Source organism: Hordeum vulgare, chromosome 5H (assembly GCF_904849725.1).
Source record: "Hordeum vulgare subsp. vulgare chromosome 5H, MorexV3_pseudomolecules_assembly, whole genome shotgun sequence".
Taxonomy (NCBI): Eukaryota; Viridiplantae; Streptophyta; class Magnoliopsida; order Poales; family Poaceae; genus Hordeum; species Hordeum vulgare.
In genome coordinates this window covers 6,464,100-6,476,997 of record NC_058522.1, presented here as the reverse complement: position 1 = coordinate 6,476,997, position 12,898 = coordinate 6,464,100, and the positions used below count along the sequence as shown (strand labels likewise).

The 12,898-nt window shown below is 43.5% G+C and overlaps 1 protein-coding gene across 1 annotated transcript; it reads right to left on the bottom strand.

Annotated features, from left to right (window-relative positions):
- Positions 1 to 2,914: 2,914 nt before the first annotated feature.
- Positions 2,915 to 4,639, bottom strand: LOC123395747. The gene is made up of 3 exons (XM_045090776.1): positions 4,276 to 4,639; positions 4,078 to 4,178; positions 2,915 to 3,684 (listed from the first exon to the last, which is right to left on the bottom strand). The coding sequence occupies exons 1-3, from the start codon at positions 4,364 to 4,366 to the stop codon at positions 3,307 to 3,309; spliced, it is 570 nt and encodes a 189-aa protein (XP_044946711.1). The 5' UTR covers positions 4,367 to 4,639; the 3' UTR covers positions 2,915 to 3,306.
- Between the last annotated feature and the right edge of the window lie 8,259 nt (positions 4,640 to 12,898).

The following is a 12,898-nucleotide window of genomic DNA, read 5'->3' as shown; positions in this document are numbered from 1 at the left end:
GGCTATTTCTTTAGCTGACACTTGAAGAACTGGATCCTCCTCGTCCGAGTTCACACATCAACATCATGTCACCTTCATCTCCTTGCTAGCCATGAACGCCTTCTCCTTTGAGGGATTCTTGCGCTCCGACTTGAAGTGCCCCATGATGCCACAGTTGTGACACTTGATCTTGCGCTTGTCGAACTTCTTCTTCTTCTTCGGAGCGCCATCGTTGGCGTCCTTTTGATTTTGTTCGTTTGGTACACGATCTTGGCGAGCGTAACTGCTAGAGCCCTCACCTTCTCTCCTTGAGTCTAGCGCCTGCCACTGAGCCCGCGTGAGCATGACAAGCTCATCGTTCCTCCCGTCCCCAAGAGTGTACCTCACACGCTCGTCGTGAGCCTTGTAGCGTCCGACGAGATCATCAATGGAGAGAGTCGCGAGATCGACGCACTGCTTGATCGCCATGACAATGTAAAGGTACCGGGGAGGAGCCGCGCGCAAGAACCGACGGACAACCGAGGCCTCCATGAGGTTTTTCCCAAGTGCGCGGATCCGATTGACGAGAGTAGCAACGCGTGAAGCGAACGCGTCCACGGACTCATTGTCGCCCATGACCAAAGTCTCATAGTTTCTTAAGAGAGTTTGGAGATTGGCTTGCTTGACGAGGTTGTGTCCCTCGAACATGAGCTCCAAGGTATCCCACACCTCCTTCGGCGTTTCTTTGGCGATCACGTGTTGAAGGACATCGATCGGCATCACCGAATAAATTGCGGACGCCGCCTACCGATCGTTCCGATGGTCAGCTCCATCCTTCTTGAAAGCGTCGCCTCTTGGATCTACTGCATCCTAGAACACGTTGGTGCGGAGACCACACTCCACCAGGGCCTTCCAGACCCCGAAGTTCTCACGATCAAATCGTGGGTACGAGGACCTCGTTGGAGCAGCAAATACATTAGCCGCACTAGTGTACTCTGCCGGCTGCTTGTCCTTCTCGTCGTCCGACCTGATCTCCCGTTACTAGAAGATCAACCTTGCTCTAGATACCAATTGTTGGCCGAAACCGCGCCGAATACTTCTGGCGACAGCTATACGACCGACGACGAACGACGACAAGGAAGTAATCAGCTCGTGTGCTAGCTCGGTGCGCCCACGTTTTGCCGGCTTGGGGCTGAAACCAAGTCCGTCAGCGAGCTTCTATCCTTGTCATCCTTCGTCGTCGGTCGTATAGCTGTCGCCGGAAGTATTCGGCGCGGTCTGGACCAACAATTCGACATGGTTTAATTCCAACAGAGGGCGTACAAATCAGAGAGGTAGCAGCTGTTGCCGCCGTAGTGAAAACACAACCATTGCTACGACAAAATCTCTTAACTGTCGATCAAGACCAAAATCATCCAGGGGTGAGACACCGCTAGCTGTTCTTCAGGCTATGCACATTCATACTATGCATATTCAGTAAATATGCTCACACTATGACCCACCCTACCCAACCTAAATATATACTGGTTTCAGGCTACTGCCTTCTCTTAACTGCTAGACCAGTATGTGCTCAGGTTTGCTCCTGAACTTCTTTGACTTGCGGCAACCAAAATAGAAATGGTGCCATGGCAGCCAATTTTAGGAATGATGCCATGGTAGCATTTCTTATTTGACTGCCGTGGCAACCAAACTAGAAATGATGTCATGGCACCAATTTCTTGTTTGATTTAAATATTCTTTTTACGTGTGTATATATTCTTGTTACGGACTTACGGTACCATGCTGTACTCATCTTTTGTCATTGATTGTAGGAGTGTGATTTTGAACATGGTACATCAAGAGGAAGAGGATGAAGATATAAATTTGAACATGATGCCTGAAGAGGAAGATGAAGAAGCTCAAGAGGGAGAGGATGGATGTATAGATTTGAACATGATGCCTCAAGAGGGAGAGGATGGAGGTATAGATTTGAACATGATGCCTCAAGAGGGATAGGATGAAGCACAAGAGGGAGAGGATGGAGGTATTGATTTGAACATGATGCCTCAAGAGGGAGAGGATGAAGCTATGAATTGGATGCCACAGGAAGATGAAGAGGAAGAGGATGAAGTTGTGAATTGGATACTTCAAAAAGATGAAGAAGGTCAAGAAGGTGTGTACCAGGTAAACAGAAAAGAAAAGAATTGTCAAATAAGGAGAGACATGGTGTTTACTTCGCTCTCCTAGTAATCGAGCTCACAGATGGATCTATTCAACCAGACGACAAGCTACTAGTCTCAATCCTGTTGAACATACATGTACGATATGTTGAAAGAATCTGATTGGACGCCAAAAAGAAGATTGTCGCGGGCCAAGAAGTAGATGTCTCCAACAAGAAGAAAGGAAGAGCTGGTCGAAAGAGAAAAGAGCAGGATCTTGCAAGGACCTCAACAATCCCACTGAATAGAACAAGGACAATTCGATCTCTGGCACGGTCTCTTGGTGTGGCCCGCTCGACCCTACATATGAGGTTCAAGTTAAATGAGCTCAACCGTGTCACAAACACAGTCAAGCCTTACCACAAACGAGAGAACAAGATTGCGAGATTGAAGTTTTGTATTTCAAGTTAATCGTCTTTAGAATGACGACATGGAAATAATCAGTGTATATTGCGACAGTCAGCTAGTTGCTGATACTAGGGTCATTATAGAAGAAATGCAATAGAAAAAGGAAAGGGAAGGGAAGAAGTAGTTGTAGAAATAAAAAGAAATAAAAGGAAAGAGAACGAATCTGATGTATTGGATTTAATTACTTGGATTAATTTGGAATATTTCTATTTATTTGAAATATTTGGAAATATTTGAGTTTATTTGACTTTATTTGACTTTATTTGGAACAAATTTGATTTAAAATTTGTTTACTGAATTTAAATGACAGGACCGACCGAATTTTGTTTACTGAATTTAAATGACAGGACTGACAGAATTTTGTTATGATATGCTAGTACAGTATAAGTCTGAACATTTACTAATTCTGCACAAGTGCAAACAAAATGAAGATACACAATTTATGGGCATTTACTAATTCAATCTTTAGCAAAGACTGAATATTGAAAGTCCAAAACGAGACATCATGGAACTTAGAAAATGAACATTTCCAAACCTGCAATCACCAACAGATTTCCAATTTCTGTTAATGTCATCATCTCCAGGAAAATGTGTTGGAATTAACCACGAGTCCTAATCCGACTTGGACTTGGAACCGTCACCGTGTAGGTATAGGATTAGTAGTTGTCTTGGTTAGCTACTATATATACGTACAAGTACCCCTGTAATATTGAACTCAGATCAAAGCAATACACAGAAATATTCAGGAGCGACATGCTCCCGTAGCCATCAATCTTGGCGTCTTAGTGTTGTCTTGCATGCGTGTATTTTCCAGTGTTCCGGCGACAACTTCATCTGGCTCGTATTCGAAGCTAGCTGGACACCGAGTAAAATCCATCCAGCTACTAGGCTGCTTGCTAGCTAGCTTTGTACGTGCACCTTGTCTCAGGAAGAATCGATCAGCGTGGTATTGTACGTACGAGTTCGGTCGACGGAAAGTACTCGTCAAGGAGCCGACGTACAACGCTTGATCGGGCCTGTGCCAACAAAATGAAATACTGGAAACAAATGCCCATGATTCAGAGAAGTACTCGTGTGAAATCCTGAGGTCCTGCGATTGAATACATCGTCCTCCAAATATCTGAAATCAATTTGCCTGAAAGTCAAAACTGAGAGTTCACAGCAAAATTTATGCAAAGTTAAGATGAGTACTCAAAGTTTTCATCTCTCAAAGTACTCATCTCATGCAAAGTTGACAATTCATGGTACCCATATTATAGGAGTAAATTGACAGTTTTGATAGTAAACTTTAGTCTGAATCAAACTAGAAATGCCCACACCATGTTTGACAGTACGTACTCCTATTAGAAAGTGCACAAGATCAGGAATCTTGCATACTGAGACTAGTTAACAGCAAACTTGAGTTGCTCCATACACATAGAACAATGCAACTTGTGTATTTCTCCATTTGAGTAGTACACACAGAACACAACAACTCACTCCTTGAGAAGAGGGGAAACAATGATTGGCATACATTTTTTATGCAGTGAGGTGGAGAAGATGCTGGTGTCGCCTCCTCTAAGGCCATTGGGCTGGTTGTTGGCCAGGGGTGGCGCCGGATGGACTCCACAAGGGCTGATGTAATCTTGTGCATTTAGATACAGATGGAGGAGCAGAACACATAGCAGAGGGAGCGCAGATAAAGGGTAGGGGAGGGGAAGAAAGACCTGACCTTGAAGGGGGGAAGTGCAGCTGCTGTGGGATCGGAGCTCCATGGCGGCTTGGAGGTCTTGGATCTCCAAGTCAGCCCTGCTGCCGCGCATCTCCACCGTCCGCTACCGCGCCGCCAGAAGCAACCGCTGCCGCGGCGCCGCAAGCCTGGACGCAACAATTGCATCTTTTTCTTCTCCTGCTCTCCCCTCTCGACGATGGCCAGGGTTTGTGTTGGAGGCAGCAAACCGATGGGCAGGGCAGGGACTGACGAAGGTAGGGGGAGGAGGGGGTGTCTGCAAAGGTCGGTAGGGTTGGGACTGGCCGGGATCTGGCCGGAGTTGGCCGTGGACGGTGGTGGCGGAAAGGGGATGCGACATGAGGTGAAAGACGACCAAAGAAAGGAGCGCGGGTTGTGTCGTGGAAAACTGAAGGGGCGTTTTAGAAAAATGTCGTTGCGACATGAATTACGGGAAGGATGGAGTAGTAGTCAACACATGCTTTAAAAAATCAGTAATCAATAGATACCCAATGGTGAACTCTCGGACCAGTAGAATTGAAATGGATTAATTAACAGCAAGGTAACAACCACTCACTAATTGTGCCTTAAAATGTTCTATAAACAAGTTTATAAAATGAACAGCCCCGAAGCAACTTTTGTCCTCACATAGGTGCATCCAGAAGCAACTTTCCAGTCGGCCACCATTCCTCGAATGCTCCGAACCAAACACACTTAACTCTAAGGTTCCTTTCGGATAGGTTCGTAGAAAAGAAGGTGCACCTTATTGGTACGAGTAGCCTATCATTTTTGTTATGCCAGCAAGTCACATACACCCTCACTTAGAGGAATTAACGTCCTCCCCGACCAACAAGAATGGTCTCTCTTGACAAACCTATGTGCGTCCAATCCAACCCACGTGTTATACCGTGTGACATGACGGGCCACATGCTCCATGCTTCACATGTCGTGCACTAGACCCACACACACCAATGAACTGCAATGGTCGACTCTGATAGCAATTCTAAGGCCCTATCAAGACCCACCGGTTGATGGCCTTGTGTGTGCCTACCACTTACGATCTACCAGTCCCACACACCAACACTAATATATTTTTCATACTATGTCCTCACTCGTACGCATCTGGGATCAACTTCCTAGTCAGTCTCTCATCGTTAAAGTGCTCCAACCCAAACTCAGTTAACTTTGTGGTTCATTTTGAACGGGCTTCCAAAAAAAGGTGCACCTTATTGATATGTGTATTCTATCTTTCCTATTGAGCCAAGATGTCACAATGAGCATGAGTTTTAGGGTCCGCTATCCACTCACTTGTTTATTACAAGGTATTTGGATCTGGAGGCACGGATCTTAGAGTGTTCTATCATTCATGCAGTTCAAGTGGCAACACGCGGGTCAGCATTCACAAAATCATATGTTTATGGCTCAATGGAGAACACAACAAATAGAGGATTTGTTCGTGTTGTTTGTAGAGATTATAATTGGTGTTTGATCGAACCATCTGATGTAGGTTTAGAGAAGATGTGGGATCCCAAAATTCTTGAATCTTTTGACTGTCGGGAAGCACTATTTTGGGCGAAGACTTGCATCTGCAAAATATTGCCATAGCTGCTGACTGTCTGAGAGTCATCAACAAGCTCAAGTCCACCAATCAGGTGGGAGGGTATTTCAGACATGTGATATATCGCACGAACAACGCAAGAATAATGTTGAGGCCCATCACGTAGCACAGATGGTAACTATTCTTCGGGAGGGACGCCGTCGACGGCTCTCTAGCCATGTTAATACTTGTATTCCCTTTGACATTTTTTATTCAATAAAGTGTGTTGTTCTACTAAAAGAAGCTACAGCCGTGCACATTAGTGGCACTGTGGCAGACCTATGTGGTCCGGTCTCATGCAAAACAAGTAGGTAGTCTCCTGTAAGTGTGGGGCTTCTTCATGATATTACCATCCATCCATGCTTGTTCCTGAACAAGAAGCAACATAAGGAAGGGAACCTTGGAGGGAAGCACACCTCCTTGATATATCACGGAGATTAATGGGATCATGGCGGCACTCTATCAACTTCGAACACATCAGCATCCCCACAGATATGTGAAGTACTAATAAGAATACTCTATTGGGAGCTTTCCGACACGCCTCATCCCTATGCATGTCAGTAACCGAGAAGGAGAGCAGCTAAAGACTAGATATATCATATATGGATTTAATGTTGCATGTCATGTGGCAGCAAACACGGAGTGAGGGGAGTATATATGATATACATATGGATAATACTATTGCATGCCATCTCTCATTATTCGGTATTGAGTTAAATGAGTGCTAAGGTGGGAGCATGCATTTGGTAATAGGACATGTGTGTGGTATGGATGTGCCCAAACTAATTTAATAAATTGATGCACATTCCTTCAAATTATTTATAGAGGAAAAGGTGTATGATTGCAAATTTCGTAACGCTTGTGGTGTCTACGAGCAGTAAATGAGATGTCAAGTAAAGAAGGACCACTAGTGGAAAACGGGCATTTGGCCGGGACCCTTTAGTCCCGGCCTGCCTCTGGGCCGGGACTAAAAGCCCAGCCACGTCACCCCAATTCTCAATGCCTCCCTCGAGGCTTTAGTCCCGACCCGTAAGGAGCCTTTAGTCCGGTTTGTGTCCCAAACCGGGACTAAAGGGCTACGCGGTGGGCAGCCCGCATGTGCGCCACCTTTAGTCCTGGTTTGTGTCTCAAACCGGGACTAAAGTCCTCTGCCTATATATAGCACAACCCCCCTCTCCCCTCTTCCTTGCATTTTTCTTGGATGGAGGATTGTGGGTGGGTGCTAGCTCTCCACTTTTTTTTATGCACTAGAGGTGTTTGTTGAAATGTGTGTTAGAGCGATGCCGCTTCAGTTCACCGAACACAACTACGATATGAGATGCCTGAGCCACGCTTAAACCTCTTCCTCTTTATTTATACTTATTCTAAAAGGTTAGCAACTAGATTTCCTCGTTTAGACCGTGCGGTACTAATTTTTAGGATCGTGATTGTATTTGATATACTATCGTATAACACAGATGAGCCATCCATGGATGTACGGTGATCGACGCACAGCCGCTTACAGAGAAGGCGTGCATTCTTTTCGAGATGCAACCGATGCAAACAAGCATGGTGGTGGCTATATGTTTTGTCCATGTGTCGAATGTCGGAATGAGAAGGATTACACTTCCTCAAGAGTCATTCAGAGCCACCTGCTTCGGTCCGGTTTTATGTCAGGCTATAATGTTTGGACCAAGCACGGAGAAAGAGGGGTTATGATGGAAGACGACGATGAAGAAGAAGAGAACGATGATGACAACTACCGATCTATGTTCCCTGAGTATGCTGATACCGCAATGGAAGACAATGAAGAAGAAGATCAGGATGAAGAACGGGAACCAGATGAGCCCGCTGATGATCTTGGCCAGGTCATTTCTGATGCACGGCGAGGTTGCGACACAGAAAAGGAGAGGTTGCAGTTCGAGCAGATGTTACAGGACCACAACAAATTGTTGTACCCAACTTGTGAAGATGGCCAGAAGAAGCTGGGTAGCACACTGGAATTGCTGAAGTGGAAGGCAGAGACCGGTGTGACTGACTCGTCATTCGAAAAGTTGCTGGTACTGATGAAGAAGATGCTTCCAAGAAAGAACGAATTGCCCGCCAGCACGTACGAAGCAAAGAAGCTTGTCTGCCCTCTAGGATTAGACGTGCAGAAGATACATGCATGCCCTAATGACTGCATCCTCTACCGCGGTGAGAAGTACGAGAATATGGATAAATGCCCGGTATGCACTGCATTGCGGTATAAGATCAGAAAAGATGACCCTGGTGATATTGAGGGCGAGCCACCCAGGAAGAGGGTTCCTGCCAAGGTGATGTGGTATGCTCCTATAATACCACGGTTGAAACATCTGTTCAGAAATAAAGATCATGCGAAGTTGTTGCGATGGCACATGGAAGATCGTATGAAAGACAATAAGTTGAGGCACACCGCTGATGGTCGGCAGTGGAGAAAAATCGAGAGAGAGTTCCCGAGATTTTCAGCTGACGCAAGGAACTTATGGTTAGGTCTGAGTACAGATGGCTTGAATCCTTTTGGGGAGCAGAGTTGCAGTCAAAGCACCTGGCCCGTTACTCTATTTATCTACAACCTTCCTCCTTGGTTGTGCATGAAGCGGAAGTTCATTATGATGCCAGTGCTTATCCAAGGTCCAAAGCAACCCGGCAACGATATTGATGTGTACCTAAGGCCATTAGTTGATGAACTTTTACAGATGTGGGCCGAACCAGGTGTACGTGTGTGGGACGAGCACAAACAAGAGGAATTTGACCTTCGAGCGTTGCTTTTCGTAACCATCAGTGATTGGCCTGCTCTTAGTAACATTTCAGGACAGTCAAACAAGGGATGCAATGCATGCACGCATTGTTTGGATCAGACATAAAGTATATATCTGGACAAATGTAGGAAGAATGTGTACCCGTACAATCGTCGTTTTCTTCCGCCCAAGCATCCCTTAAAGAAAAAAGGCAAGCATTTGAATGGCAAGGCAGAACCCCGGGGGAAGCGTGTCATCCGTACTGGTAGTGAAGTATTTGATATGGTCAAAGATTTAAAAGTAATCTTTGGAAAGGGTCCTGGAAGCCAACCTGTTCCTAACAGCCCTGATAAGCGCGTACCCATGTGGAAGAAGAAATCTATATTTTGGGAGCTACCCTACTGGGAAGTCCATGAGGTCCGCTCGGCAATCGACGTGATGCACCTGACGAAGAATCTCTGCATGAATATTCTAGGCTTCCTGGGCTTGTATGGAAAGTCAAAAGATACACCGGAAGCACAGGAGGACCAGGAACGTCATAAAGGAAGAGATGGCATGCATCCAGGGCAGTTTCAAGGGCGTGCCAGCTACGCTCTTACTAAGGAAGAGAAGGAAATCTTCTTTGAAGTCCTTTTCAGTATCAAGGTCCCGACTAGCTTCTCGTCGAATATAAAGGGAATCGTAAATATGAAAGACAAAAAATTCCAAAACCTAAAGTCTCATGACTGCCACGTTCTTATGACGCAATTGCTTCCTGTTGCATTGAGGGGAATTCTACCGGAAAATGTTAGCCTGGCAATTGTGAAGGTATGTGCATTCCTCAATGCAATTTCTCAGAAGGTAATCGATCGAGAAAGTCTATCAGGGTTACAGATTGATGTGGTCCAATGTCTGGTCAGCTTTGAGTTGTTGTTCCCGCCATCCTTCTTCAATATAATGATGCACTTCCTAGTTCACCTAGTCGAAGATATTAGAATTCTCGGTCCTGTGTTTCTACACAATATGTTCCCCTTCGAGAGGTTCATGGGAGTCTTAAAGAAATATGTTCGTAACCGTGCTAGGCCAGAAGGAAGCATCTCCAAGGGCTATGGAACAGAGGAGGTCATTGAGTTTTGTGTGGACTTTCTTCCTGACCTTAAGCTGATTGGTGTTCCTGAATCTCGGTATGAGGGTAGGCTGACAGGAAAAGGCACACTAGGAAGGAAAGCAAAAGTATGTATGGACGGGCATTCTTTCTCTCAAGCACACTACACAGTTCTACACAATTCCACCGTGGTGGCTCCGTATATCGTGAGACACAAGAATATTCTACGCTCCGAAAACCCGGGGAAGGCTGACTCTTGGATTAAAGGGGAACACGAGAAGACTTTCGGCAGTTGGTTGCAGACACATCTCATGAATGACGACACCGTTGGAGATGAGCTGTACTGTTTGGCCAGGCCACCATCTTCGACTATATGTACTTTCGAAGGGTATGAGATAAATGGGAATACATTTTACACGGTTGCCTAAGATAAAAATAGCACCAACCAAAATAGTGGTGTTCGCTTTGATGCAACAGACGAGAATGGGCACTGTTTGGAAACATATTATGGGTACATAGAGGAGATATGGGAACTTGACTATGGACCTACTTTTAAGATCCCTTTGTTTCGGTGCAAATGGGTGAAGCTGACACGAGGCGGGGTAGTTGTAGACCAAAAGTACGACATGACAACAGTGGATCTCAACAATCTTGCGTACATGGACGAACCATTTGTCCTAGCAAATGATGTCGCTCAGGTTTTCTATGTGAAGGACATGTCTACAAAAACGAGAAAAAGAAATCAGCAAAAGAAGATATCGTCCGATGAGCCAAAACGCCACATAGTTCTTTCAGGGAAAAGAAACATCGTAGGTGTAGATGACAAGACAAACATGTCAGAAGATTATAATAAGTTTCATGAAATTCCGCCCTTCAAAGTGAAAACTGACCCAAGCATCCTACTGAATGATGAAGATTCTCCATGGCTACGACCCACAAGAAAACAGAAATAATAGATAGGAATATTGGTGCAATAATGTAATAATGTTTTAAACCTTTTATGTAATGCATGTATGGAATGTACTAAATTTCAAACACTTTTCATTTTCATAGTTTTGTCAAATTCTCAAATACGCAAAAAGAATTTTAATAAACCTTTGTAAGAGATGAGTTCTCATTCGAAACGCTGATACTTCGAGAGAGATTGTTCGTTTTGTACACGAAGTGCATCCGGTTTTTGTCATAGCCCTCTCAACTTTTTAACACATGCTATGTGGGTGAAATGATGATAGCATGCCAACTTTCTACATTTTCAGAGTTCATTTGTAGTGCTTTTCAATTTCAGAGTCAACTAGCTCAAAAAAAAGTAAATGCACGAAGAATACCAAATGAAGTCAGAAATTGTTGAAATTTTGTGATGTGCCTTTGAATGGTGCATTGTGAACACACAAAAAGTATGGAGTTTAAATAAGTTCAAAAAAATGAAATCCCTTTGTAAGAGATGAGTTCTCGTTCGAAACGCTCATACTTCGGGAGAGATTGTTCGTTTTGTACACGAAGTGCATCCAGTTTTTGTCGTAGCCCTCTCAACTTTTTAACACATGCTATGTGGGTCAAATGATGATAGCATACCAACTTTCAACATTTTCAGAGTTCCTTTGTAGTGCTTTTCAATTTCAGGGTCAACTAGCTCAAAAAAAAATAAGTAAATGCACGAAGAATACCAAATGAAGTCAGAAATTGTTGAAATTTTGTGATGCGCCTTTGAATGGTGCATTTTGAACACACAAAAAGTATGGAGTTCAAATAAGTTCAAAAAAATGAATCCCTTTGTAAGAGATGAGTTCTCGTTCGAAACCCTGATACTTCGAGAGAGATTGTCCGTTTTGTACACGAAGTGCATCCAGTTTTTCTCGTAGCCCTCTCAACTTTTTAACACATGCTATGTGGGTGAAATGATGATAGCATGCCAACTTTCAACATTTTCAGAGTTCATTTGTAGTGCTTTTCAATTTCAGGGTCAACTAGCTCAAAAAAATAAGTAAATGCACGAAGAATACCAAATGAAGTCAGAAATTGTTGAAATTTTGTGATGTGCCTTTGAATGGTGCATTTTAAACACACAAAAAGTATGCAGTTTAAATAAGTTCAAAAAAATGAAATCCCTTTGTAAGAGATGAGTTCTCGTTCGAAACGCTCATACTCCGGGAGAGATTGTTCGTTTTGTACACGAAGTGCATCCAGTTTTTGTCGTAGCCCTCTCAACTTTTTAACACATGCTATGTGGGTGAAATGATGATAGCATGCCAACTTTCAACATTTTCAGAGTTCATTTGTAGTGCTTTTCAATTTCAGGGTCAACTAGCTCAAAGAAAAATAAGTAAATGCACGAAGAATACCAAATGAAGTAAGAAACTATTGAAATTTTGTGATGTGCCTTTGAATGGTGCATTTTGAACACACAAAAAGTATGGAGTTCAAATAAGTTCATTAAAATGAAATCCCTTTGTAAGAGATGAGTTCTCGTTCGAAACCCTCATACTTCGAGAGAGATTGTCCGTTCTGTACACGAAGTGCATCCAGTTTTTGTCGTAGCCCTCTCAACTTTTTAACACATGCTATGTGGGTGAAATGATGATAGCATGCCAACTTTCAACATTTTCAGAGTATATTTGTAGTGCTTTTCAATTTCAGGGCCAACTAGCTCAACAAAAAATAAGTAAATGCACCAAGAATACCAAATGAAGTCAGAAATTGTTGAAATTTTGTGATGTGCCTTTGAATGGTGCATTTTGAACGCACAAAAAGTATGGAGTTCATATAAGTTCAAAAAAAGTGAAATCCCTTTGTAAGAGATGAGTTCTCGTTCGAAACCCTCATACTTCGAGAGAGATTGTCCGTTTTGTACACGAAGTGCATCCAGTTTTTGTCGTAGCCCTCTTAACTTTTTAACACATGCTATGTGGGTGAAATGATGATAGCATGCCAACTTTCAACATTTTCAAAGTTCGTTTGTAGTGCTTTTCAATTTCAGGATCAACTAGCTCAAAAAAAATAAGTAAATGAACGAAGAATACCAAATGAAGTCAGAAATTGTTGAAATTTTGTGATGTGCCTTTGAATGATGCATTTTGAACACACAAAAAGTATGGAGTTCAAATAAGTTCAAAAAAATGAAATCCCTTTGTAAGAGATGAGTTCTCATTCGAAACGCTGATACTTCGGGAGAGATTGTCCGTTTTATACACGAAGTGCATCCAGTTTTTG

Bases quoted from the DNA above. Each gene is read 5' to 3' on its own strand.
- LOC123395747 (XM_045090776.1), bottom strand. From the start codon at position 4,366: ATGCGCGGCAGCAGGGCTGACTTGGAGATCCAAGACCTCCAAGCCGCC. The intron at 4,179-4,275 runs GTCAGGTCTTTC...AGATTACATCAG, and splicing joins CTGCACTTCCCCCCTTCAAG to CCCTTGTGGAGTCCATCCGG. The intron at 3,685-4,077 runs GTATGCCAATCA...AATTGATTTCAG, and splicing joins CACCTCACTGCATAAAAAAT to ATATTTGGAGGACGATGTAT.